The sequence below is a fragment of the Pristis pectinata genome, chromosome 4 (assembly GCF_009764475.1).
Source record: "Pristis pectinata isolate sPriPec2 chromosome 4, sPriPec2.1.pri, whole genome shotgun sequence".
In the NCBI taxonomy this organism is placed as follows: Eukaryota; Metazoa; Chordata; class Chondrichthyes; order Rhinopristiformes; family Pristidae; genus Pristis; species Pristis pectinata.
The window spans coordinates 59,758,260-59,786,132 of NC_067408.1; the positions used below are offsets into that span (position 1 = coordinate 59,758,260).

Here is a 27,873-nt window from a genome sequence, read left to right on the forward strand (position 1 = left end):
CAAGGACGGCGTCGCCGCCCACGTGACCCACGCCAACAACGAGGCGGCAAGATGGCGGCAGCGGGAGTGCCGATTCAGAAGCTGAGGTGCGGAGCCCGGTTTAAGACTTCGGTCCTGCTGTTGGCGTGGGGTTAGGTAGACGCACTGGTTAGCAGGAGTTTAGTTGTGGCGGTCCGGGTCCGGGATCTGAGGAGCCTCGGGGTGTGGGGATCCTGGGGCTATAGGACCTGGGGACCCCGGGGTGTGGGGATCCTGCGGCTGTGGGACCTGGGGACCCCGGGGTATGGGGATCCTGGGGCTGTGGGACCTGGGGACCCCGGGGTATGGGGATCCTGGGGCTGTGAGACCTGGGGACCCCGGGGTATGGGGATCCTGGGGCTGTGAGACCTGGGGACCCCGGGGTATGGGGATCCTGGGGCTGTGAGACCTGGGGACCCCGGGGTATGGGGATCCTGGGGCTGTGGGACCTGGGGACCCCGGGGTATGGGGATCCTGGGGCTGTGGGACCTGGGGACCCCCGGGTGTGGGGATCCTGGGGCTGTGGGACCTGGGGACCCCGGGGTTTGGGGATCCTGGCGCTGTGAGACTTGGGGACCCCGGGGTGTGGGGATCCTGGGGCTATATGGGACCTGGGGACCCTGGTGATGGTTGTGGTTCTCCGAATTCAACCGGTAGCCAGGGGGGTGACTGGTTACTGGAGGGCTAGTCTGGGAATAGGTGAGGGAAAGTGGAGTCAGTTGGAATGGAGATGTGGGCGGAGTTGGAGATGGATGAGGAGCTTTTGGATCCATTGGCTTTTTTAAAGAAACTTCTTTATTACAGCCACAAGAAGTTAAGGGCCTTGTTGAAGAAAGAAAAGCGTAAGAAAAAGCGGCAAGCAGCAGCCAAACAGAGAGAAGGTTGGTGGTCATCACGCTTGTTTTGGGTTCCAGTGCACCAGAAAATTGGGAAAGAATATAAAATTTCAATCCAAATCAAATCCCCAATGTACACCATTCTTAAAGTCAATTAATATGGGGAGTGGTGGGTGAAATAGTAACAGACACAGTTGCCTCAAAGTGTCAAACAGCTCTCTGTATGAAAGTACAATGTAGGCGTCACCCTTTATTGTGACGCACCATCAAATCGAAAGGAGTATCTCTCGTTGAAATGAGATATTAAAATATATATTCTGATTAGGTACCCTATTGTTGCGGTGAGAATTTACTTGGGCTGGATTGCCACTCTAAGCTATAAATAGTAATAATTGTGATTTATAACTTCCTTGGGTAGATATGTAGATGCAGCATGAATGTAGTTAGTCAGTGCATGAGCAACTCTCCATTTGTTCATCGCTGTGTACACACCACCTATGACTATCAGTAATTACAGGTTTCCTTGTTTTAAATTCTAGATTACCTTTCACTATTCACCTAAAGTAATACAGCACAGATCCGGGCCCATAGGCCCAACAAATCCATGCCGACTACAGTCTGTACCTGTCCAAGTGCTGCTCGAGTGATATTAATGTACCTACCTCAACCACTTCCTTTAGCAGCTCGTTCCATATACTCACCACCCTCTGCGTGGAAAATGTTGCTCCTCGGATCCCTTTTAAATCTTTTCCCCTCTCATTCTAAATCTATGCCACCTTGTTTTGGACTCCCCTACTTTGGGGAAAAGACTGCTACTGTGATTTTATAAACCTCTATAAGATCACCCCTCATTCTCCTACACTCCAAGGAGTAAAGACCTAGCATGGCCAACCTTTCCCTGTAACTCAGGCCCTCTAGTCCTGACAACATCCTCGTAAATCTTTTCTGCATTCTTTCCAGTTTAACTACGTCTTTCTTATAATGGTGACCAAAACTGTACACAGTACACCAACGACTTATACAACTGCAACATAATGTCCCCACTCCTATACTCAATGCCAGCTAGCTAAGCACCTTTTTCATCACCCTGCCTGTGACACTGCTTTCAACTCCTAGGTCCCTCTGTTCCATTACACTCCCTGGTGCCCTACCATTCATAGTGTAAGTCCTACGCTGGTTTGACTTTCCAAAATACGCCTCACTTACCTGTATTGAAATCCATTTGCCGCTCCTCGGCCCACTTCCCTAACTGATCAAGATTCCCCTGCAGATTACAATAACCTTCACTATCAATGACGACACCTAATTTTGTGTCATCTGCAAACTTACAGATCAAGCCTTATGCATTCATTTCAAAATCATTTATTATAAATAATGAGGTTCCCAACACTGACCCCTGCAGCACACCACTAGTTACTGGTCTCCACTCTGAGAAACAACCTTCAACCAACACCCTCTGCTTCCTACCCTCAAGCCAATTTTGAATCCACCTAACTAGCTCTCCCTGGATTCCATGGGACTTAATCTTTCAGACCAGCCTACAATGTGGGACCTTGTTGAAGGCCAAATAGACAACATCCACTGCCCTGCCCTCCCTACCTTTTTGGTTACCCAGTGTCATTAAATTGAGTAACTCCTAATTGAATTTCTCATACCAACTTTTAAGTTTCCCTAGCTTTCCCCTCTCAACTCAAGATGACTGAAATTTGTAATTTGGAGAGTGATACAGGGCTCCACCTAAAACATCGACTATCCCTTTGCCTACACAGATGCTTCTTGACCTGCTGATTTCCTCCAGCAGTTTGTTTCTTTGCTCCAGATTCCAGCATCTGCAGTCTTCTGAAATTTGTAACTAACTTAGTAATATTCTGCACAAGGCTTGGGTGCTTCTGTTTGTCCCTGTGTCTTGGTAACAAGAAACAAGTTTAATGAGCTCCAGTTCATTCAAATTGTTGGATTAATTGGTGCTTCCTTGGAGCCAACAGGTCAGAAGAAACTTGGATGATTCAAGCGTAGAGTTGTATTTTCACAGCATACTGAGGGGAGAACACACTTAGCTTTCAAAATAAAAATAGAAAACACTGGAAACACTCAGCAAGTCAGGCATCTGTGGAAAGAGAAACAGAGTTACTGTTTCAGGTGTCAAAATGTGTATGTTTTTTTTAAACTATATCAAACTTGGAGTTGTAGGGAGGAAGTTACAGGCAAAGAGGAGGGGAGTGGGATAGCTCTTTCAAAGAGCTGCTGTTGACAAATAAGACCTGTGGATCGATCTGTAACAGTGTAAAATTAATTTTTGGTACCAGAATTCTACCTGAAAGTATTTGAGGGAAACAAACTCTGCATTCTGTATTTCGGAATACTGTAAAACTCCAATAATCTGGCACCTTCAGGATTTTGGTGCCAGGTGGGAAAACTTTTCAAACTCTTGGATCTTACTCCTACTAATATGTTAAAACACTTTTAATTCACTTTTTAAAAAATGTTATATAGTATATTGAATTTTCCAGTGAATAAGGTGAATATAAAGGGAGGAGGGCCCCAGTGAATTTAAAAGGAGTGTAGAACGGGATGCCCGTCAGCTTAAAGGGTGTGCTGGAAATGGACTCGGGTGAGATTAAAGGAGCACTGGAAATGGGTTCCCAGCGAGTTTAAAAAGAAATATGGAAAATGGGGCCCTGGCAAGTCTAAAGGGACTGTGGGAAACAGGGCCCAGTGAGTTTAAGGGGAGCACAGGGAAATGGAACCAAGTGAGCCAAATGACAAACCTTCAGGATTTTCTAAAAATCAGATAGCGGATTATTGGAGTTTTACTGTACTTCGGCCATCAAAATGAGTGTGATGTGGCATGTAGCAAAATGTCAGCTTTTTAGTGCCTTTTTGGGAATTACTTATTTTTATTTTTACAATTACAGTAAAATGCCTGATTGGAGATTTATTAGTAACTAGTGTTTTTCTCATAGTGGCCTTGATATATAAAAAAAAAGGAAACGTGATGGACTACTTCTAATAATATGTTCATCAGTTTTTGATTTGATACAAACCAGGGCACTTGAATTTTATACTTGCACCTGTTTGTGAAGTTACAAGAATATAATTATTTTCAACGAATTCCAGAATTAGCTTGTGAAGATGAGGTAGAAGAGGCAGAAGAGCTTGAAGAAGAAAAAGAGTTGGAGGCTGAAAGGTCAGTGGTCCTCTGAGGTGAAGAGGATATTTTCATTTCTTTTAATGCAATAAATGGGTTACAAGTTTCACTTATTGCTAAGGTGAGAGATTCATCAACTAATTGGAAATGTTAGTAGAAAACTACATTTTTTTAAAAGAAAGGTAACTAGTTTCTTTTTTAAAAAGACCTGATGGTCGCAGTTGTCTGTGTTTTGTATTATGGGTTACTGTACTTTGCCAGGGCTGGCCTAATAGTTAAATTGGGGTGATTTTGGTCTTTAAGCTTATATGTGCCAGTGATCTTTGAATATGGACCTGAACTAGGAGTATTATCTGTATCAAGCTTCTAGAAGATTCACTGCCCTAGTTTTATCCTGCTGTCTGTGTACACGATTATACTTGAGGAATAAGGAATCTTGCTGCATTTGTACAAGCCTGAGACCAAATGGAATGGCTGACTGAACATGTTACACGAGAGACTGCAGACGCTGGAATCTGGAGCAACACATAAGATGTTCCAGCATTTTGTATGTTAAGGATGGTATTAGATTAAGATAAAGGCTTATAAAGTGGTGAAATGTGAGGTTATACACTTTGAATAGAAACAATAGAAAAGCAGGAGTGTCATTTAAGTGTTTATGTTCAGAAAATCCTGGAGGTCCTCGTACAAGAAATATAAAGCTGGCTTTCAGGTATTGCAGGTAATATGATGTTGGCACAAAGTTAAGTAATTCATCCCGCAGCTATAAGGTGTTGGAGTACTGGATAGAGTTGTGGTCTCCATATTTAGGGGAGGATTACCTTGCCTTTGAGGCAGTTTTGCAATAGGTTCACCAGATTAGCACTTCCTGGAATAAATGGGATTGTCCCATGAGGATAGGTTGAGTAGAATGGGCACATACTCTGGAGGTTAGGATAAGACATGACCTCTTTGATATATTTGAGATTCTGAGGGAGCATGACAAGATGGGTGTTACAAGAATACTTTTAGTGGAGGAGTTTAGATCTATGAGTGTTGGTGTCAGGATAAGGGATCTGCAATTTAATATTGAGATGAAGCAGAATTTTTGTTTTCTTTTGTGTATTATGAATCTTTGACAACTTGTACCCAGGAGAACTGTTGATGCTATCAATGAGTATATTCAAAGTCACTATAGAATTTTGAACTACAGGGGTTATTGTGGCTTGGACAGCATGGTGAATTTAGTTTTGGTGCTTGGATCCAAGGAAGGATGTGCTTTGAAAGTGGAGTAACAGAATCACTGGGTTGATGACTGGATGATGGTCATCCATATCTGCAAGATTGAGTAGGATTGTATAGCATACTTAGAAGAATGTGAGATGATATCATTGAAACTTGCACAATTCTAAGAAGGTTTTAATGTATAGATGGTGGATAGAGTGTAGAATTAGTTCTACACATTAAGATGTTGAACTTCTTAGAAGCAAGATGAAAAATTACTTTGGTTGGGAGTTGTGAATTTTTGGAATTTCAAAAGATTTCTTGGACTCGAGGGGAATTGAGGGATAAAAGGATTGGGTGGGATGATGGTGTTCCAGGGCCTATTGCCTCCTTTGTCAATATATTCTTGTACTCTTGGCCTTCAAAAATCCTAGCTGAGGGTGCCCACTATCAGTTTTCTTCATCTCCATCACAGTTCTTCCCCTGTCTCTCCTTATTAATGAGTAATTAAGGAATGCTGCACTTAAATTGAGCATTTTCTCTTTTAGTTTGAATTGATGATAAATGAATGAAAAATGAATTGTACTAAAACTACAATTAGTCATAGGATGGAAATTGTATGGGTTTAGTTATATTTTGAGATTCCAATTCAGCACTGTTGTTATGGTCTCGTAGTAAAGTATCACAATACATTTTCCTTTTTTAGGCAACGTTTGCATTTAGAATGGTTGGAAAAAGAAAAGCGGGCACAGGAGGAGTTCCAACTAAAAAAGGAAAAGGAAGCAGCAGCACAGAAAAGGCAGGAAGAGGAGGAGGTAATCTGATTTTAGTTCTTTAGCACCATGAATTAATTATTTTTGTCGAGAGCAGTGGGATTAGAATGGCAGTCTATCCCATTTGCCTTTTGGATAAACTGGGGTGAAACTGGATGCATCTTTAAAAAGGGATGTGTAGTTAGCAATTCAGATACTATTTTATTTGGTGGCATCTGATTGTGCAAACTATCTGCTATTGTATAAAGTATGGGTTAATTAGTAATATAATAAGGGTTTCTCTAGGGAGAACTGATCATAATGTGATACAATTTTGTATGGAATTCAACATATATGAATTAAAGAACGTAAAACTGTTAGTATGAAGAATGCAATGTCTAAAGTAGTTTGGAAAATTAGATTCATAGCTTTGTTTACAGTTAAATATATTTATTTAAATGCTTGCCAAAATTCTAACTAGTATAAATTCCACTGAGAAGTAAGACCTGTCAGAAATAGGATCTATCCATAGCTGAGTAGCATGAGGAAATTTACCAAAATTATTCCAGGGATGAGGGTTTCATTTATGAGGACAAACTGGAGAAGCTGGAGTTACTCTCCTCGGAATTGGGAAGTTGAGAGCAGATCTCATAGAGTAGGTAAAGAGAATATTCCCATTGGCGGAAAGGTCAAGAATTAGGAGACATAGAATGAAGGTGTTTGGCAAGAGAAGTAAAAGTGACATGAGGGCAAACAATTTTTACATAGTGACTGATTAGGGTCTGGAATACACTGCTGAGATAGTAGTTTTGTAGAATCATAAAGTAATACAGCACAGAAACAGGCCCTTCAGCCCAACTTGTCTATGCTGACCAAGATGCCCATCTAAGCTAGTCTCATTTGCCTGCATTTGGCCAATATCCCTCCTATCCATGTACTTGTTGAAGAGCCTTTAAAATATTGTTACTGTATCTGTCTTAACCACTTCCTCTGGCAGCTCATTCCATATATAGTAGCATGCAAAAGTTTGGACACACCTGGTCAAAATTTCTGTTACTGTGAATAGTTAAGTGAGTAGAAGATGAACTGTCATAAAGTTAAAGATGAAATATTCTTTTCAACATTTTAAGCAATTTAGTGTATTATTTTTGTTTTGTACAATGTTAGAGTGAAAAAAGCAAAGGAGCACCATGCAAAAGTTTGGGCACCCCAAGAGATTTGAGCTCTCAGATAATTTTTATCAAGGTCTCAGACCTTCATTAGCTTATTAGGGCTATGGCTTGTTCACGGTCATTGTTAGGAAAGGCCAGGTGATGCAAATTTCAAAGCTTAATAAATACCCTGACTCCTCAAACCTTGTCCCAACAATCAGCAGCCATGGCTCCTCTAAGCAGCTGCCTAGCATTCTGAAAATTAAAATAAATAATGCCCACAAAGCAGGAGAAGGCTATAAGAAGATAGCAAAGCATTTTCAGTTAGCCATTTCCTCAGTTCGTAACATAATTAAGAAACGGCAGTTAACAGGAACGGTGGAAGTCAGGTAGAGGTCTGGAAGACCAAGAAAACTTTCTGACAGAACTGCTCATAGGATTGCTAGAAAGGCAAATCAAAACCCCTGTTTCACTGCAAAAGACCTTCAGGAAGATTTAGCAGACTCTGGGGTGGTGGTGCACTGTTCTACTGTGCAGCGACACCTGCACAAATATGACCTTCATGGAAGAGTCATCAGAAGAAAACCTTTCCTGTGTCCTCACCACAAAATTCAGCATCAGAAGTTTACAAAGGAACATCTAAACAAGACTGATGCATTTTGGAAACGAGTCCTGTGGACTGATGAAGTTAAAATAGAACTTTTTGGCCGCAATGAGCAAAGTTTAGAGAAAAAAGGGTGCAGAGTTTCATGAAAAGAACACCTCTCCAACTGTTAAGCACGGGGCTGGATCGATCATGCTTTGGGCTTGAGTTGCAGCCAGTGGCACGGGGAACATTTCACTGATAGAGGGAAGAATGAATTCAATGAAATACCAGCAAATTCTGGAAGCAAACATCACACTGTCTGTAAAAAAAAAAGCTGAAGATGAAAAGAAGATGGCTTCTACAAAAGGATAACAATCCTAAACACACCTCAAAATCCACAATGGACGATCTCAAGAGGCAAAAGCTGAAGGTTTTGCCATGGCCCTCACAGTCCCCTGACCTAAACATCATGGAAAAATCTGTGGATAGACCTCGAGCAGTGCATGCAAGACGGCCCAAAAATCTCGCAGAACTAGAAGCCTTTTGCAAGGAAGAATGGGCGAAAATCCCCCAAACAAGATTTGAAAGACTCTTAGCTGGCTACAGAAAGTGTTTACAAGCTGTGATACTTGCCAAAGGGGGTGTTACTAAGTACTGATCATGCAGGGTGCCCAAACTTTTGTCTTGGACCCTTTTCCTTTCTTGTTATTTTGAAACTGTAAAAGATGGAAATAAAAAAGTAATCCTGCTTAAAATATTAAATAAATGTGTCATCTTTAACTTTATGCCTTTTGGAAATCAGGTCATCTTTTACTCGCTTAGCTATTCACAGTAACAGAAATTTTGACCAGGGGTGCCCAAACTTTTGCATGCCACTGTATGTACCACCCTCTGGGTGGAAAAAGTTGCCCATTGGGTCCCTTTTAGATCTTTCCCCTCTCACCTTATGCCCTCTAGCTTTTGATTCCCTTTCTCTGAAAAAAGACTAAATTCACCTTATCTACTACCCTCATGATTTTATGCACCTCTATAAGGTCACTCTTCAGTCTCCTTAGCTCCAAGGAATAAAATCTCAGCCTACCTAACCTCTCCTGATACCTCAGGCCCTAGAGTCCTGGCAACATTCTCACAAATCCTTGCACTCTTCCCAGTTAAGTGATGTCTTTGGAGTCAGATTCAATTGTTTCAGTCAAATGGGAACTCAGTAAGTGTCTAAAAGGAAATAATGTGCAGGGCTACTTGGAGGGTGTGGGGTGGAGTTGATGGGACCAGCTGGACTGTAGTTATGTAGAACCAGTTTGGACTTGACAAGCTGAGTAAGCTTGTATACTGTAAACAATTTGTGAACTAAGATAGTTAAGGATGGTATTTGGATTTTGTGGTCTCATTACTCATTGCTAACATTCCCAGCTTTGAGGCTCAGTTGGTTCCACTGGACAGGTAGCATTTGTGTACACAGAGAGACTATAGGGTTTTGACCCAAAAAATTAACCATTCCTTTGCTTCCACAGATATTGCCTGACCTGCTGTTCCTCCAGCAGCTTGATTTTTGCAGCTTGATCCTAGACCCCTGAAGCAAATGTTCTATTCCAAGCTCTGTCATGGGAATAAATTTCAAGAGTAGTTGCAGCAGCACTGTTTCCTTCAGCTGATGAGTCCAGATATAATCTCTGGATAATTGATTAGCTAATTTGGACTGGGATGAGGAGAAACTTATTTGCATAGCTGGCTCTTTAGAATTCAGTACCTCCCAGGGCTATGGATATTTAGTAGCTGAATATATGTGAGGATCAAATTGGTGGATTCTTGGAATCTTAAGGGAATGATTGGATGGTAAAATGGTTTGAGGCTCAGGTTCAGCCATAATATTGATTGATGGAGCAGGTTGAAGGCCACAGAGCCTCGTCTTCCTTCAGTTTCCTATGATTGTAGTGCAGGTGTGTACTTAACATAGCCAAGCCAGTTGAGATGAACAATCTCATTGCACCTGGGAGAGACATCTTGATCTTTGGCCAAACCAAGCAGTAGTACAAAATTAGCTTGCTGTGCAGATGTTTGAAGACAATGAAGATTTTCATTGAAAAATTGGTTGTGTTTAAAAAGATGTAAGAAACTCTCGAAACTTCAGTTTGTATAGCTGCCATTTTACCTAGAGCATTGAAAATCCAGGATCACACTGGATCTACTTTAGTAATTTTGTCTTTTTTAATATTTAAAAAAAAATCAAATCTTGCTGGCTGTGGGGTATTCAGCCATTAATTTATTCCTATGGAAGTAAGTCCCAGAGCTGCTGAGTGACAGAAGCAACTCTGTGTACTCCAGCAGTGGAGCCTGAGATTCCCCAGCATTGTGTCTCTGAATCCTATGTATATGGAATAGGGGATGTAAGTTTTTATTTTTAATTATTTTTAATGTTGTAATGTTTTGTTTTATTTTTTAAAATGTAATTCTTTTTAATTAATTTTCCAGTGCCTCAATGTTAGGCAGCTTTACAGCTTTGACAGAAGCCCAAGCCTTTCCCCCATCCTTGCATTCTAACATGGCATTCTAGGGTGTGACCTCAGGACTATGGTGTCTGGAACCTGCTGGCTGTCTAGATTTGATTACCTTAATCCTGGGCGCAGAAGGCCAGCAAGATTGGCTGTGCTCATCTAGTGCAAGCGAGTGTAGGTAGGCAGGGACTGCTGGCAGCAATTCCAGGCGTCAGGCCAGGTCCAAAAAGATCTGACCATTAATTCATATTTTGGGCTTTCAATTTTCATGAATGGCGTGTCTCCATGAGAGGAAACAATATCTTAATTAAATGAAATAATCATGCTGTCTATACACGGGATAATGCAATATGCATTTAATCATGAGAGGAGATTTTGCTTTTGCGTGTAGATTGATGGTGTAATTTAGCCACTTCTAACTTCATTTACATTGTCACTCCCAGCTTTGTCAGTCTGCTTGCACCATGGGAAAACAAGTATGTTTACATTATTTCTGACACAGTACAAAATATTCTAGAGAATGACAAAATATGATTCTAGTCAAATTCAAAATTCTAATTTGTATTTAGAACATGAAGCTGAAAAGCGAGATTGACATTAAACATGAGATACTTTCAGCATTGGTGTAAGTTTGTGCAATGAGGTATGACAGTGATGTGCTTATTTTCTGTCTCCAGAGAAAAATCCGAGAAGAATGGGAACAGCAGCAGATGCGAGAGAAGGAGGAAGTAGAGCACAAACGTCAGGAGCGGAGAGAACGAGAGGTGATTCCAGCTCTTGGAGGATAAATTCACAACATATATCCTCTTCAAAAAGCATTTTGGGATCTTAAAAATTCTGCATTTAGGCTTGAAATAGAACTTAGTGGACAAAGATAATGCAGTACACATTTTGTTATTAAGCTGGGTCCTGCGAATTTTTTTACTTCATGCATCTGAGGTCAGAATTAAGTACTGTAAGGTCATTTAAGGCATATTTAGTAGCAGGTACATTTCAAGGCCCTGTAGTGGCAGTAATTCTGTTTCTTTATCTCCTAATTTTGCTCCTATACTTTATGGTCTTAAGGCAGGGATTGACAGGTTCTTGATTGGTAAGGGGGGGTTAAATTTTAAATTTTTAAATTTTATTTACAGCGTGGTAACAGGCCCTTCCAGCCCAACGAGTCCACGCCGCCCATTTTAAACCCAATTAACCTACCCGTACATCTTTCCAATGTGGGAGGAAACCGGAGTCTCCGGAGGAAACCCACGCAGACACGGGAGAACATACAAGCGTTATGGGGAGAAGGCAGGAGAATGGGGTTTAAAAAAAAATCAGCCATGATTGAATGGCAGAGCATACTCAATGGGCTGAATGGCCTATATCTTATGATCTTATGGTAGGGTTTCATTTCTCATCACCTATCTTGTGTGAGATTGCCAATTTAAGAGCTATTTTCTGCCACAGGCCTGCAAGCAGTCTACAGTCTAGCAGGCAAACAGGGTTACTTCCTATCAGTTTAAACTGAATTTGGATACAGTTGAGGGAAGTAAAAAAGCCCTCGTTCAGAGCATTGACCTGTGTGGTTCCAAAAAATTTACAAGAACTTTTCCTTTTAAGGTGTACATTTTTCTGAGTCACAGCTTAACAGACCTAGTGGTCGGTAAACTTCTTAGTGATCAGTCTTTTAGCATTTAATGTCAGTGTAATCCTTAATAAAATGCTAAACTGATGTATTTCAAAATCACTTTGAGAACTGAATCCACTTGGTGTTTGCAGTGATTTTGTTTTTATTTCCGCTGCTGAGCTTCAGACCTGCGTGACCTTATCATTTCTGATTGAATTAAAGCTAATTTTATACTTAAAAATGAATTGTTCTGAAATTTTGAGTTGTTAAAGCATATCCATTTCAATCCATTGTTTTGAATTTAATAGAAGCAACAGGTGAATTTGGTAATATAATGGTATCTTCATCATGTCAAAGGCAACAGTGGTAGGAATGTAGAACAGATTGTCTTCGGGATCAAATCCTTGTGCATTATTGTGTGGTTATGAGGTGAGATGATTTGGACAGATCACATTTGAACTCTGTTGTAATTCATATTCATTATGGAATAGTTTTTCTCAATTTTTTTAACTATAATGTTCAAGCTTAGAGCCAAAAAGTGTATTAAGTAAAATATAATGAACTGTTGAATCAGTTTTTCCTTAGTGAAGAGCCAAACTAGTTTTCACTGTAAGGTGTTAGTATGGTTTGGGGGGAATTAAGTATGTCAGCAGCAAGTTTGAGTTGTAATCTGTTAAAACTTGGTTATCTTATTTTAAATTATGCACCAGGAAGTACTTCAGTAAGCTGACATTTTTCTTGTACAATGTGTGATCATAAGATGACTCTATTCCATATTTTCCTATGGGGGAGGATGGTGGGTAGCTCCAGGTCTGTGGGTCAGTTTTGAGAAAATATTATGATTAAAAGTTGCAGAGATTCCAATGTTTTCCAAGGTTAAGCCAACATAGTACAGACTACAAAGAATAAATTGATTGTATAAGAGTAATTTATAAACCTTAGGAATTATACAGAAACTGCAATACTCCTTACCATTTAAATAATGTTTCTTGTTGTGTCAGCACTGTATTTACATAATGAAAATTATCTGGACCTATACAAATGATATTCCTTAACAGTCCTGTACGAAAGAGTTTCCACCGCTCGTCCTTACTGACTAATTCATCAAGACGTATCTTTTTCGAAATACTTAACAGATGCGACTAGCAATTATTTCACAGATTTTTTGTTTAAAAGGTCACCTTGCCCTATGCAAAACGTAAAAGATTTACTAATGGAAACATTTTTGGCTCATGACCTTGGTGTTTAGTCATGACCAGTTTACTCAAATCTTGTAACGTGTATTGAGATCAATTGCTAGAGCCAAATTCATACAGAAGTGGTATCTAGTTTTGTCATCTACACATAAACAAGGAAAAGCACTATCCCTTCTGTGTTTTCAGTACTTTTCAATGGATCTATGCTGCAATCTTGAGCACCTATCAAATAAGGACTGAGCTAGTCACATACCAGGCACTTAATATCTATGTGGCTGTGTACATTTTTTGATTTTCCTGTATTTCACTTTGGTAAATGGATTGAAATGATAGCCTGTATATTTGTGGTTTTCAATGTAGTTGCTTTAGAATAACTTGGATATTTTGACAGTCGGGAATTCACTTTCTAAAACTCTCAATCTTAACAAGTAGAATCAGATATGTAGCAGACATATACTGCAGGATTTTTACCAGTACTATGTTTACACCATTTGTAGGAAGCTGTTCAGAAAATGCTGGATCAGGCGGAAAGTCAGGTACTGTCTGGTTTTTGAACAATTATGCAATTTAAACTGAATTATGTTAAATGGAAACTGTTTGGTAAAGTCTTGTCCGTAGCTGAATAGGTATAAAGGATCTGTTCTGCACTGAACAACTAAATGCTGGTTAGTCACTGAGACGTATGACAAGGAGGGTCCTCAGCCCATGGTGTTTGCATTGATCAAAGACTACGTCAAAAGCTCTGGTTTGCACAACGGCGTATAAGAACTTTGGCTGCTGCTGAACATGTCTATACAATGAGTACAACGCACTGAGCTGTATTTCTCTTGTCCAACTCGGTTTTGCACTAACTCTGCACTAAATTTATATTTTGTATATACCATTTTCTGTACTATTTGTCCTTGCACTATTTTTTTCTTTTTTTTTGTTGTGTTTATTGTATGTCTTCTGTTCTATGTATGTCCTCTGTTGTGTGAGTCTGGGGGAAATGACATTTCGTTCCGCCATGTGTTTTTGTAGCATGGATGAATGACAGTAAAGTAACTTGAACTTGAAGAAGAATCCCACCTTTCAGCTGTGAGATTCATCGTGGCTCTTCAGATACAAGGGTATTGCAGGAAAGATACTAGCATGGATAGAAGATTGGCAGATTCGCAGAGGCAAAGAGTGGGAATAAAGGGGGGCCTTTTCTGGTTGGCTGCCAGTGACTAGTGGTGTCCACAGTGGTTGGTGTTGTGTCAGCTACTTTTCACATTAAAAGTTAATGATCTGGATGATGGAATTGATGGCTTTGGCCAAGTCTGCGGATGATACAAAGATGGGTGATGGAGCAGGTAGTGTTGAGGAAGCAGGGAGTCTGCAGAAGGACTTGGACAGGTTGGGAGAACGGGCAAAGAAGTGGCAGATGGAATAAAGCGTAGGGAAGTGTACGGTCATGCACTTTGGTAGAAGGAATAAAGGAGTAGAATATTTTCTAAACAGGGAGCGAATTCAGAACTCAGAGGTGTAAAGGTTCTTGGGAGTCCTAGTGCAGGACTCCCTCAAGATTAACTTGCAGGTTGAGTTGGTAGTAAGGAGGGCAAATGCAATGTTAGCATTCATTTTGAGAAGACTAGAATATAAAAGCAAGGACGTAATGCTGAGGCTTTATAAGGCGTTGGTCAGACCACATTTGGAGTATTGTGAGCAGTTTTGGGTCCCATATCCTAAGGAAGGATGTGCTGGCATTGGAGAAGGTTCAGAGGAGGTATACAAGATTTGATCCTGGAAATGAAAGGGTTTGATGGAGTGTTTGATGGCTCTGGTCCTGTACTCACTGGAGTTTAGAAGGATGAGGGGGAATCTCATTGAAACCTACCAAATATTGAAAGGCCTGGATATAATGGACATGGAGAGGATGTTTTCGGTAGTGTGAGAGTCTAGGACCAGAGGGTACAGCCTCAGAGTAGAAGGACACCCCTTTAGAACAGAGATGAGAAGGAATTTCTTTAGCCAGAGGGTGGTGAATCTGTGGAATTCATTGGGTGTATTTAAAGCAGATGTTGATAGGTTCTTGATTAGTAAGGGCGTCAGAGGTTACGGGGAGAAGGAAGGTGAATGGGGTTGAGAGGGAAAAATAAATCAGCCATAATGGAATGGCAGAGCAGACTCGATGGGCCAAGTGGCCTAATTCTGCTCCTATGTCTTATGGTAATGGCCATCCTGTCAGGCAGAGACGTGCAGATCTCAACCACCCTCTTCAGATCTCCTTCCACCAGTTGCTTTAAATCTTTGCCCCACGGTTTTTTCACTCCTCTGCCCAGAGAAATCAGTCCTTTATAATTTTATACACTTCAATTAAAATCTCGCCCAGCCTTCTTCCTGTTCTAAATTTTGTTCTCCAACATTCATCATAAAGGCCTTTAATTAAAAGGTTGTTCACAGCACCAGGTTGTCCATAAAGATGAGGTACCTTGAAAGTGTGGATACTTTTGTAATATGGGAAGTGCATGGCAAGCTGTCATTTAACACTTATACAGGCATGATAATCACAAGGATACCAGAAAGTAGCAGGAATAGGCCACTTGGCCTCAAGCCTGGCCAACAATTCAAAGTGATTATGGCTGATCTGCCCCAGGCCTCATCTTCTCTTCATATCGAGTAGTGAATCATACAATATGATAATGGACCCGTGTCCCACTGTGCTGACCATCAAGTACCCATGTTTACTAATCCTACTGTAATCCCATTAATTTGGCCCCATGGACAGTAATGGAAGTCAGGGATGAACCTGGATTGTTGGACCTGTGAAGATGCAGCTGTACCAGCTGACCCACTGTGCTGTTCATTATTCCCGCTCTTTCAAATTGAACCCCACAGCTCTAGAGCATGGAAACGGGCCTTTTGACCATGATACCCGAGCGAATCCCCTTGCATGCATTGGACCTGTATCACCCTACACCTTTCCTATCAAGTACCTGTCCAAATGCCTTTTAACTGTTGTGATTGTGCTTGCCTCTACCACCTCGTTCCATATATCCACCATGCTGTGTGAGGAAATTTACCCCTCAATCTCCTTTAAAGTTCTCTCCTCTCACTTTAAAGTTATGCCCTCTCGTTTTAGACTCCTGTACCCTGGGGAAAAGACTCTGGCTGCTATCTTATCTCTTCCTCTCATAATCTTATAAACATCAGTCAGGCCACCCCTCATCCTCCTACTGTCCAGTAAGAACAACCCCAGCCAATCCAATCTACTCTTATATCTGCAGCCCTCCATTTTAGGCAACATCCTAGCAAATCTCTTCTGCATTTTTTCTAATGCTACCATATCCTACCAGAACTGTGCTCAGTACTCCAGGTGTGGCCTAACCAACATTTTGTGTAACTGTAATGTGATATCCCATTTCTTATACTTAGCCTGGGGCTGTGAAGGCAAGCAAACCTAATGTTATCTTTGCTACCCTATCCACCTTGGTTTCCATTTTCAGGGAACTAAATTTCCTCCCCAAGGTCTTTCTGTACATCAATGCTCCTAAGGTTCCTGCCATTTACTGTACATGTCCACCCAGCATTTGACATCCCAAAAAGCATTACCTCACACTTGTCTGGAATAAATTCCATCTGCTACTGCTCTGCCCAACTTTTCAACTGATCTATGTAAGATAAGATCTTTATTAGTCACATGTACATCGAAACACACAGTGAAATGCATCTTCTGCGTAGAGTGTTCTGGGGGCAGCCCGCAAATGTCGCCATGTTTCCAGTGCCAACATAGCGTGCCCACAATTTCCTAACCCATACGTCTTTGGAATGTGGGAGGAAACCGGAGCAACCGGAGGAAACCCACACAGATGCGGGGAATACGTCCAAACTCCTTACAGATGGTGGCAGGAATTGAACCCTGGTCGCTGGTGCTGTAATAGCGTTACACTAACCGCTACACTACTGTGCCTGCCTTCTGTATCCTTGGACAACCTTCTTCATTATCTACAACTTCAGCAATTTTCATGTCATCTGCAAACTTACTAATCAGACCACCTACATTCTCATCCAAGTCAGGTATATATGTTATAAATAACAAAGGTCCCAACACCGATCCGTGTGGTACAGCACCAGGTAGAGACTTCCAGTCAAAAAGCAATCCTCCACCACGACTCTGTCTCCTATCATCAAGTCAATTTTGGATCCATTTTGCCATCCGATGTGCTTTAACCTTCTGGACTAGCCTAATGTGTGGGACCTTGTCAATAGCTTTTCGCATCTACCACCCTGCTTTCATCAATCTTCTTAATTACCTCCACAAAAAACCCTGAATCAGATTAGTGAGGCAGGATTTCCCCTGCACAAAACCATGCCGACTTCCCCTTTTCCAATTGAACATAAATCATGTCCCTTAGAATTTTTGATAGTAATTTCCCTACTATTGATGTAAGGCTCACTGGCCTGTACTTAAGTTACTAGTATCCTTCCACAACTCTTGTGTTCAGAAAAAAATCAACAATGGCAATACCATCTCTGCAGCTACTTTGTTAGTAAACCCTTGGATGTCATTGGGCCCTGGCAACTTGTCTGCCTTTAATTCTGTTAGTTTTTTCCAATGCGTTGTCCCCTGTGATACGGATTGTTACAAGTCCTTCCACGCCTTTTGAAACTAGCCCATTTGTTATCTTTGGGACATTTGCTGTGTCCTACACCATGACAACTAATGCAGAGCATTGATTTAAATTATCTGCCATTTCCTTGTCTCCTGTTATTAACTCCTCAGTCTCACCCTCCAGGAGTTTCACAAGTGCCTTAGCTACCCTCTTTTTATATATCCATTTGAAACATCGAATAATCTGGAATATTAAGTTTCCAGCCCTGCAATCACATCTCTAGTACCTATTAACTCGTACACATTTGTTTCTGTTTGTGTTATTTGTTCCAAATGCTGCATGTATTTAGGTAAAGAGCCTTAAACTGTGGTATTTTACATTGCTACTTGTCCTGAATTCACTTTCTGCCATACAGTTTTGCTTATATGTTGTGCCCTTACCTGCCATGCTTTTAATTTCATCCTTCCCTTAACTATTTTGAACCACTGCTCTCTCATTTCTTTCTGATTTATTAAACTTCCCATCACTACAACACTCCGCCTTACTAATGAGGTTAAAGCCCTGTCTATAACTCTGTTGACTGGTTGTTGATGAGGGATGTGTTCATTGAAGTTTAAATTCCCTGATTCTTCATAATTGTGCCTAGGGATTGTTTTATGCACTGCAGAAAGCAAACAGGACCTTGATTTAACTGGTGTAGATTTTTGTGATCAAGCCACTGAATTAGGACTTGAACCTGCAACCTTCTGACCTGGGTCAAGAATGCTACCAGACAAGTTTGTCTGTACTCTCATGTGCAAATCATTAATGCTGTGGTCCTAGGATTGAACCTTAGGCATCACTGTGAAGTAAATAAGAACAGTTCAACTCATGGAACTTAACTCACTGTTCCTGTTAGTTCCTGCTCTCAGTCTGGTCACATGCACGCTCATTCTGTCTGTCACTATAATTATCTTTGCTACCTTTCAGTTTTTGAATGATGCTCATCCTTAATCACTTGCATTATTGTTATTTATTTTGCTAAAAGCTTGAGAATGGTGGCACGTGGCATAATCCAGAAGCACCAGAAGATTATGGGACAGAAAAGGATAAGTCATATTGTCCATTCTTTCTTAAGACTGGGTCCTGCAGATTTGGTGATAGGTGAGTAAAACACTACTTGGAATAAGTGCTTCTAAAGTAGGTAGAACTGACCAAAGTCTGGACTGTTATCCTTGTTTAAAGTATCGCTATTGAATATTTTAAACTATACACTTTTTTGAAGTGATGAAGTGTTATCTTTTCGCGTCTCATTCCTTTTGTTATGGACTCAGTGAATGTCCCTTTTAGATAGTGTGTGTGTGGGGCGTGCTTACGTCAATAGAAGATAAAGGACGTAATGACGTTGTTGAAGAAAGCAGAAGATGTAGAGAAACAGAGAGAGAGTAATTACGAAGTCCAAATGTTTCACGATGGAACCCAAACAACACTTCAGTGTTTACTCGGTAGTGACTTCCTCACCCCGAAAAGCATCTGAATCGTGGTCGTCCACACACAGATACCTGTTTCCTTCTACAGGTCAGCAACAAAGTGAACTCCACCAGATTACTTCCAACTTCCATACATGGATTTCAGTGGCAGACACAGTAATTGTTTCTCATCCATCGATAGAGAAAACTAGCAGGCTGGTGTCTCTCTCCCTTCTCTCTCTCTCGCTCTCTTCTTCTGCTTTCTTCAACAATGTCATTATGTCCTTTATCTTCTGTTGACTTAAGCACCACACACACACACACACACACACACACACACACACACACACACACACACACACACACACTCTCTCTCTCTCTCTATCTAAAAGGGACATTCACTGAGTCCGTAACACTTTTCATAGCCATTCTGGCCAAGTCCTTGAAGTGATGTGCTTTTTAGATCTGTAAATTTGGATTAGTCTCAGAATTTATCTGAAGCCAGACTATTCTGGTACAGCAACACAAAAAATGCTGGAGAACCTAGCAGGTAAAGACTTCTATCAATGTGTGCTGCAAATTTACCCAAATCAGGAGAATTTGTGTTACTGAGTACATATGATTACACTTTATATGTGTAGAATCGTAGGAATGTACATCACACAAACAGGCCCTTGCAGCCCCTCTCATCTGTGAGTTATATGATGGTGATCAGAAAACACTGAAAAGACTCAGTAGGTCAGGCAGCATCTGTGGAAAGAGCAACAGTCAATGTTTCAGGTCTGCAATCCTTCATCAGAACTGGGAAAGAGAGAGGTACAACAGTTTTCAGCAGGAGAGAAGGTGGGGAGGAAGTGGGATGTGTAGAACAACAGGAATGTCTGTGATAGGGTGAGTTGAAAAGACTTAATGGTAGCAGCAAAGAGCACATTCAGCTTCTTGGTTTACGTAACGTGTTGTTAGTGGTAAGGTTGTTGGACCTGTCCAGCAAACCAAACTTGCATAAGTAGAATAAGAAAAACAGAGCCAAGCTGAAAATGGAAAATGCTAGAAAAACTCAGATGGTCAGGCAGCATCTGCAGAGAGAGAAATGGTGAAGTTTCAGATGAGGGACCCTTCATCAGAACTGATAAAGAGAAAAAGTTAGTCTGGGTAGCAACTAAAGTGGAGACCCAGGAGACTGCAGGTGCTAGAATCTGCAGCAACACAAGAAGCACTGGAGGAACACAGTGAGTCAGGCAGCATCTCTGGCGGGAAATGGACAGTTGACGTTTTGGGTCAAGACCCTTCATCTGGACTGGCTGAGGTCGAGGGTGAGATTCAGGGCTCACCCTGGGTGAGGACTGAGTAAGCAAAAGTGGGTAAGGGCAATGGATGGGGAAAAAGAGAATTTCTGATCGAGTGAAGTCATGTGACAGGTAGGATTAGATGAAGTACTTTGGCCAAGTAATTTGTTGCTGATGTGGTTCTTGTGTGCTGCTACGTACCTAGCAGGTCAGCCTGTATGTAGAGGAAAAGGAAAAAGATGGCAGGCAGAAATGGTTCCTATGTAGACAGGAAGAAAAAGCATGTTATCTAAAGTTGAAGGATTTGATGTTGAATCTGGATGGTTGCAATGTGCCCAGACAGAGGGTAAGGTGCTGTTCCTCGAGCTTGCTTTGGACCTTTTAACAATGCAGTAGGTCATGGACAGGGATCTGGTGGGAGTCGATGGTGAATTAAAGTGACAGGCAGATGGAAGCTTGGGGTTGTTCCTGCAGACTGAGGGTAGGTGCCACAAAGTGATCAGCCAATCTGCATTTGGTTTCTCCAGCATAGAAATGTTAGGGATAGTTTACTTTTAACTATACATAATCTGCCATTGATTTTTTTTGTTTTTCCTAATTATAACACAAAGAAGCCCTTTGGTGCACGTTGACTCCCAACAGAGCAATCCCATCAGTCATTTCTCATTTCCCAGTAGCCCTGCAACTTATTCATTCTCACATGCCCATCAATTCCACTTTGATCGTTTTGCCACTTAGCTACACTAGTAATAATTTAGGATAGCTAATTATCCTGCCAGAATACCTTTTGGGTGTGGGAGGAAACCAGCGCCCAGGGGAAACCCGTGTGCCGTGAGGAAAATATAAATTCCTCACAAGCAGTACCTGAGGTTTGAATTGAACCCGTTTTAGCAGAGCTGGGAGTCTCTAGGAGCTTCTCTTCCTCTGCAACCTCCTCTACCCTATAATACCTTTCAGTGTATCCAGTGTGATTTATAGAGAATGAAATATGATCAGTGTGCTGACATTCTTACAGGAGATCAGGACACTAGAGAGCACTCCTGCTCCCTTGGATCAGTAAGCTCATAAAAAACATTTGTAGGTATATGCAGCTTTAAACACCTTGCAAAATCTTTAGTCATTACTACTTCTGAGTAGGACACTGGAAAGTTAGCTTGAATCCAAGAAACTTGCTGTTCAGTAGGAGGCTGTTCCTTTCTAAATGCTAATTTATACAGTCCCAGAATTTCTCCAATAAGTTACCCACCACTAATATGCAATAAATCCTGGTAAATCTCCTCTGCACCCTCTTGAGTGTCATCATGTCCTTTTTATTGTGTAGCGTACAGAGATCTCTAGCTGAGCCCTAACCAGTGTTTCATGCATTTTGAGCATGGCCTTGCTGCTCTTTTATTTTATGCCTTAACTAATCAGGCAAATAACCCTGTCTACAAGGAGAAATGGGTTCCAATTCATGGACAACTGGGGAAAGAGAGCTTTTCTTTTGTGATGGTTTTCATTTGGACCATGCTGGAACCATTGTCCTGGCGAATCGCATAACTGGTTTATAGACTTGGCTTTCAACTAATTAGAGGGTGGGAAGATTCAAAGACCCATTTAAGAATCAAAAAGAAATGCATAATGGGATGAATGTACAGGCAGGGGCATAGAATATAAGAGCAGAGGTGTTATGGTACAACTTTATAACACATTGGTAAGGCCACCAGCTTACTGTGTGAAGTTCGGAACACCACAGGAAGCATGTGATTGCACTGAAAAGGGTGCAGAGGAGATTCACCAGGATGTTGCCTGTGATGGAACGTTTCAGTTATGAGGAGATAATGGATAGGATGGGTTAATTTTCCTTGGAGCAGAGGAGGATGAAGGGGGAATTGGCTTGGAGACTCTTTCAAGGGTCTAAAGAGCCTCCAATCTGAAACATTGACAGTTTTTCTTTCCATGAGGCCACCTGACCCGATGAGTGTTTCTCACTTTTTGTTTTTATTTCGGTTTTCCAGTCTCTGCCAATTTTTGTTTTTAACATTTTTGTTTAAGGTGGTACATAGGTCAGAGAGGCAGTTATTTTGAAATTTTCTGATTTTTTTTTAACAGCTCATGTCTAACAATGGTTATGCATTTCTTCATATAGATGTTCTCGTAAACATGTTTATCCAGCATCAAGTCAGACCCTTCTTATCAGAGCCATGTTTATTACTTTTGGCATGGAGGAAAGTAGGCGAGATGACTATGATACTGATTCCGGTCTGGAGCATAGTGAAGAGGACATTTACCAGCAGTTTATGGAATTCTATGAAGATGTGTTGCCTGAATTTAAGAGCATTGGTAAAGTTATACAATTCAAGGTATCTTTTCCATTTATTTCATCATCATATTTAGAATTTATGGTTGGGCCAGCTGAGTAAGGCTGCCATTTATGCTCCATGAGGCAGTTCCCATTCTGTTTAACTTGTCTCTCATCTATTCCTTTAACCATCATATTTATCCAGCTTCCCCTTAAATGTATGGCTGCCTCTGCTGCTATCTATGATAATCATCAGTGCATTCTCACCATTCCCTTTATCTTGAATTTCCTGTTGGATTTATTAGTGATTATTTTAATCTAATGTCCCTAGTTCTGGACACTTTTAATGTTCCCCACTTGTAAACATGGGGAAACAAGAAAATTACATCTACCTGCATCAGAACCCTACAGAATTTTAGACCAGTCGGGTAGTTTTAGCTGCCTTTTCCAAAAAGCCTCATTTCCTGTTGGTTGTTCTGCAATCTTGTAAGCTTTGAATGATTTTCAATGCTTCCATATTTCTATTATAGAGATTAGAATTGCACACGATACTCCAACTACCTAAAGCCCTTGGTGATTCTAAATTATAATCAAATCCATGATTACTTGTGTTCTTTCCTGGTCCAATCCTTTAGATTAATGTAGCTATAATCAGCCCAGAAGCAGTCTGGTTAATCTCCTTTGTACTCTCTGTAAAACCTTCCTTAAGTTTGCTGGACAGAACTGGAAATAATGCTTTAAAATCTGTAAGGTAAAAAAATATAGTATCAAACTTTTAACTTAATTTCTGTCATTAAGTTTCATTCATTGAAATATGGCAATGGTCAATAGTAAAGGTATGCTTGGGTATAAAACTGAAGCTGGACATGACTGCAGCCAATCTGAACCCACCCAGTCCCAAGGGCCTTTTGATTACTAGCCTGAACCTAATGATGTAGTCAGATGGAGTTGGGTGGCCTTGCTTGAGATGGCTCCCTGCCTCACCCCCAGTCACACTCTTTACTTGCTTGTCCGGCCCAAAGCTGGCAGCCTCCCAGCACGTGCTCAGCCCACTACCCTAAGGTAGTGTGCAAACACTGCCCTCTGCAATCAAGTCTGGTCTGATCCAACTGGAGTCTGAGGGCATACTTTTTAATTAAAGTTGACTCAATCCAATGCTTATTTGGGTCCCATCAGGGTTAGGTCATGTAGCCAAACTCCAGTTGATAACGTTAGATGTTGGCAGCCAAAGTGTGAGTTTTTTGTCCATCTAAAGCTATAATCTCCATTCTATTTCCAGGTCAGTTGCAATTATGAGCCACACCTTAGAGGAAATGTGTATGTTCAATATCAAAAGTAAGTCTATGCACTTCTGCATTATACTAAATTTATTTCAGATGTACTAAAATATTTCATTGCCACATTACAAATTGTTTGTAATTTATATAAACAACTTGGATGTGAATGTACGAGGCATGGTTAGTGTGGATGATACTAACATTGGTAATGTTGTAGATAGTGTAGAAAATTATGAAAAATTACAGGGGGATCTTGATCAGCTGAGTATGTGGGCTGAGGAATGGCAGATGGCTTTCAATCCAGAAAAATGTGAGGTACTGCATTTTGAGAGGTCATCTGGGTAGGACTTGCAGTGAATGGTAGGGCCCTGGGTACTGTTATGGAAAAGAGGGACTAGGAGTGCAAGTGCATAGTTCGCTGAAAGCAGCATCACAGGTAGATAGGGTGGTGAAGAGGGTGATGAAGAAAGTGGTTGACACGCTGGGCTTCAGTCGGGGTATTGAGTATGAGTTGGGAAGTTGTGTTGCAGTTTTATAAGACTCTAATGAGGTGGCACTTGGAGTATTGTGTACAGTTTTAGTCACCCTGTTATAGGAGAGATGTTATTAAACTAGAAAGAGTGTGGAAAAGATTTATCAGAATGCTGGCTGGACTTAGGGGCCTGAGTTATAAGGAGAGGTTGCATAGACTAGGACTTTATTTCCTGGAATGTAGAGATTGAGGGGTGACCTGATAGAGGTGTCTAAGATCATGAGGGGCATAGACAGGTGAAAGCATGTAGTCTTTTTCCCAGAGAGCAGGTGCAAGAGGACATAAGTTTAAGATCAGAAGTGAGAGATTTAAAAGGGACATCAGGGGCAGCTTCTTCACACAAAGGGTGCTATGTATTTGGAATGAGCTGCCAGAAATAGTGGTTGAGGTGGGCAAATTAGCAACGTTTAAAAGCCATCTAGATGAGTACGTGGATAGGAGAGGTTTAGAGGGCTATGAGCCAAACACGGGCAGATAAGACTAGCTCGCTGGGCAACAGTCGACATGGACGAGTTGTGCCAAAGGGCCTATTTCTGTGCTGTATGACTCTGACACTGAATATTTTTGGTTAAGCTACTTCTATTCAGTGAGAGAGAACCTGTCACAACCCTGAGTTAAATCACTAGTTCATCAAGTTGCTGATGTTGTCTGAGGAGTTAGGTGACCTCCTTTGTCCTTCAGATGGTTTTTTAGGACACTCATGTTGGCATGAGCAGGCAGATGGCTGTTGCTTTATGCTCTTGTCAGAGATTTCATCCCTTGTTATCGGGGAGAATGTCAGTATCAAGATGGGGGCCTCTGATCAGATGGGAGGCAAACGGACAAACTGTTACTTGGTTCCTCAGTTGATTTTGTTTTCTATTGGGGAGACACACGTTTTTAATCTTGTGTAGATTTTCCCCTTTGCTCACACCCTTGTTCACCTCAAAACCTCATTTTGCCACTCTACTTGTATCCAGTATTCTGCTGTCCTGTGCTACCAGATGTTGCTAACACCGGTTTGTGTTTTGCTGCAGAGAGGAGGAATGTCAACAAGCCTTTGCACTATTCAATGGGCGTTGGTACGCGGGGAAACAGTTGCAGTGTGAATTCTCTCCTGTCACCCGATGGAAAACAGCAATATGTGGTGTGTTCCTTAGTGTTTTTTTTGTAAATGCAGTTTCTGTACATAGCAATTGAGTTGATATAAATGTTTAATGTTCATCTATAATTAGATCTTATCATAAATAATATCATCAGCTACTAATTTCATCTTTTATTGTACAATGATCCAAATGCTTATTAAAGTCTGCCAATCTAATTAATAGCCAGAGTTAACAGTTTATGGTTTCATAGGTTTTCATTAGGCCTATCCATCTGAAATCAATTATAGGTCATCCCCAGGTAATGAACAGGTTCCATTTTTTTTTACAGAAGTACGTAAGTTGGAAAATGCAATAAAAATCACTTGATACGGTAACCATACCTCCACAGTATTGTAATGAATGATATCAGAAGCACAAGACTGATTTTAAAAAAAGAACAATTACTAAAAGTGGAGAAGGAGAAGAAACCAGTTGTCATTTGTAGGAACGAACATATATATGTACATCACACTTTTGAATTTAATGTTATGGGAGCTCGTTTGTATGTATGGGTGTCTGTAGACTGGGTGTTGATAACCTGGGGACAGCTTGTAGTGTTGTTGAATAATGGCATGCTATCAGAAACCAGTTGCATTTTAGAAAAGGTTTTATTATTACTCTCTCAACAGGACTTTACGAAAGGCGCAAGTGCCCTAGAGGGAAACACTGCAACTTCCTCCACGTGTTCAAGAATCCTAACAGCGAATTTTGGGAGGCTGACCGAGATCTTTGCACATCACCAGAGCGCAGGAAGTCCTATTTTAACAAGTACTCTGAGAAGCGAGAACGAATGAGCCATCGTTACGATAACCACGGTCGATCTAGGAGGAAGTATAGTTGTAGTCCAGACAAGAGGAGGTCTGGAGAGCCCGAAAGGAAAAGGAGGAGAAGCAGAGATAGGAGATGGTTACAGAGGTCCAGGAGTAGAAGCCAGGACAGAAAACGGTCACGAAGCAGAGAGAGGTATCACAGAAGCCGAAGTAAAGAAGTTCGCAGATCACAAAGGTCCCGGAGCAGAAGTCAAGACCGAAGGAGGTCTAAAAGCAGAGAGAGATGTCGATATAGGTCAAGGAGCAGGAGCCTAGATCGGTCGCCGAGCAGAAGTCAATCTAGATCCAGGAGCAAAAGCCAAGACCAGTCCAACAGCAAGGACACAGGGACAGAGAGGTCACGGTCTAGAAGTAAAAGTCCTCATCATGGGTGGAACAAAAAAAGTAAGAGGGAATCTGAAAGTAAAGAGAAAAGAAGCAAAAAGAAGGCAAAGAAAGAGAAAAAGGCCAAGAACAGGTCTGAAAACAAATCAAAAGACTCCAAAACAAAAAGACCAGAAAGTGATCCCAGACACTCGCCAGTTAGTTCAATAGGAAAGGATACTCAAGTCACTTTAGACCATCCTGATGTAAGAAGCCTTTCCACTTCCCCTAGTGCTAAGAGCTCTGCAAGTGATACCACAACACCTGTCAAACTGGATGACACAATTGAAGCAGACACTGTTGATGTGTGAAGGTAACTTTTTGTTTAAATATTGAGACTTGTCCAAGGATACAAAACAATGTTATGCAAAATCCTACATTTTGCTCAACTTCAAGGGATGCAAGAGGATTCTGCTGGTGTAATTGGCAGGGAGATGGACGGACGGACGGACGGACGGACGGGGGGGGGGGGGGGGGTGTTCAGCTGATGGATTTTGAGGCTCAGGTGGGTGAAATGGACTTAGGTGAGAAGTCCCTTAGAGGGATGGGGTAAAGGTAGAGATTGAGCAGAGTAGGTAACAGCAAGGAGGTAAGTGGAAATGGCACTAAAGCAGTATGAATACCGTTCAACTTTCTGTACTACAAATGCTAATGTAAAGTGGTTATTCAGTATTCCATTTCTTTATCCTTCCAGGCGAGGTGCTGGAAGATGCACTACAATGGAGTGTTGGTCTTCGGCTGCCCATAAAAGCACTGCGAAGATGAAGAGAAACTCTTTAAGGGACCGCTATCCTGTTGTAGAAGGGGAAAGACTGGTCTGACTTTGCATGCTGTTCACATCTTGAAGGATCCTGAAAGAGTGCAGAATCCTTTGCATATTTTGACAGCTAGGATCAGTGTGGCACTAAGTTATGCCACACATGTCGAGCAGCTGTGATTCCTTATACCTGGAAGCTGTCATCCTACTTCGTTGTTTCAGAACAAGATGACAAATTTACTGCATTTCTACCGTGTGCCATAGTTTTTGGAAAGGCCTGCTGGAACCAGCACTGATGCAGTGGCTGCCAGTGCTATAAATGGAATGTAAATTGAAATACAATTGTTAATCATACAGGTTATACTTTGGTCAGCTCCTTGTACATGTGGATTTATGGAGGAAACAGTTAATGT

At 41.2% G+C, this 27,873-nt stretch overlaps 1 protein-coding gene across 1 annotated transcript; it reads left to right on the forward strand.

Annotated features, from left to right (window-relative positions):
• Positions 1 to 27,769, forward strand: zrsr2 (zinc finger (CCCH type), RNA-binding motif and serine/arginine rich 2). Its single transcript, XM_052015310.1, has 12 exons — positions 1 to 86; positions 823 to 899; positions 3,972 to 4,041; positions 5,912 to 6,020; positions 10,864 to 10,950; positions 13,486 to 13,524; positions 18,590 to 18,705; positions 22,425 to 22,638; positions 23,857 to 23,912; positions 25,403 to 25,512; positions 26,140 to 27,016; positions 27,398 to 27,769. The coding sequence occupies exons 1-11, from the start codon at positions 52 to 54 to the stop codon at positions 27,012 to 27,014; spliced, it is 1,788 nt and encodes a 595-aa protein (XP_051871270.1). The 5' UTR covers positions 1 to 51; the 3' UTR covers positions 27,015 to 27,016; positions 27,398 to 27,769.
• Positions 27,770 to 27,873: the final 104 nt, after the last annotated feature.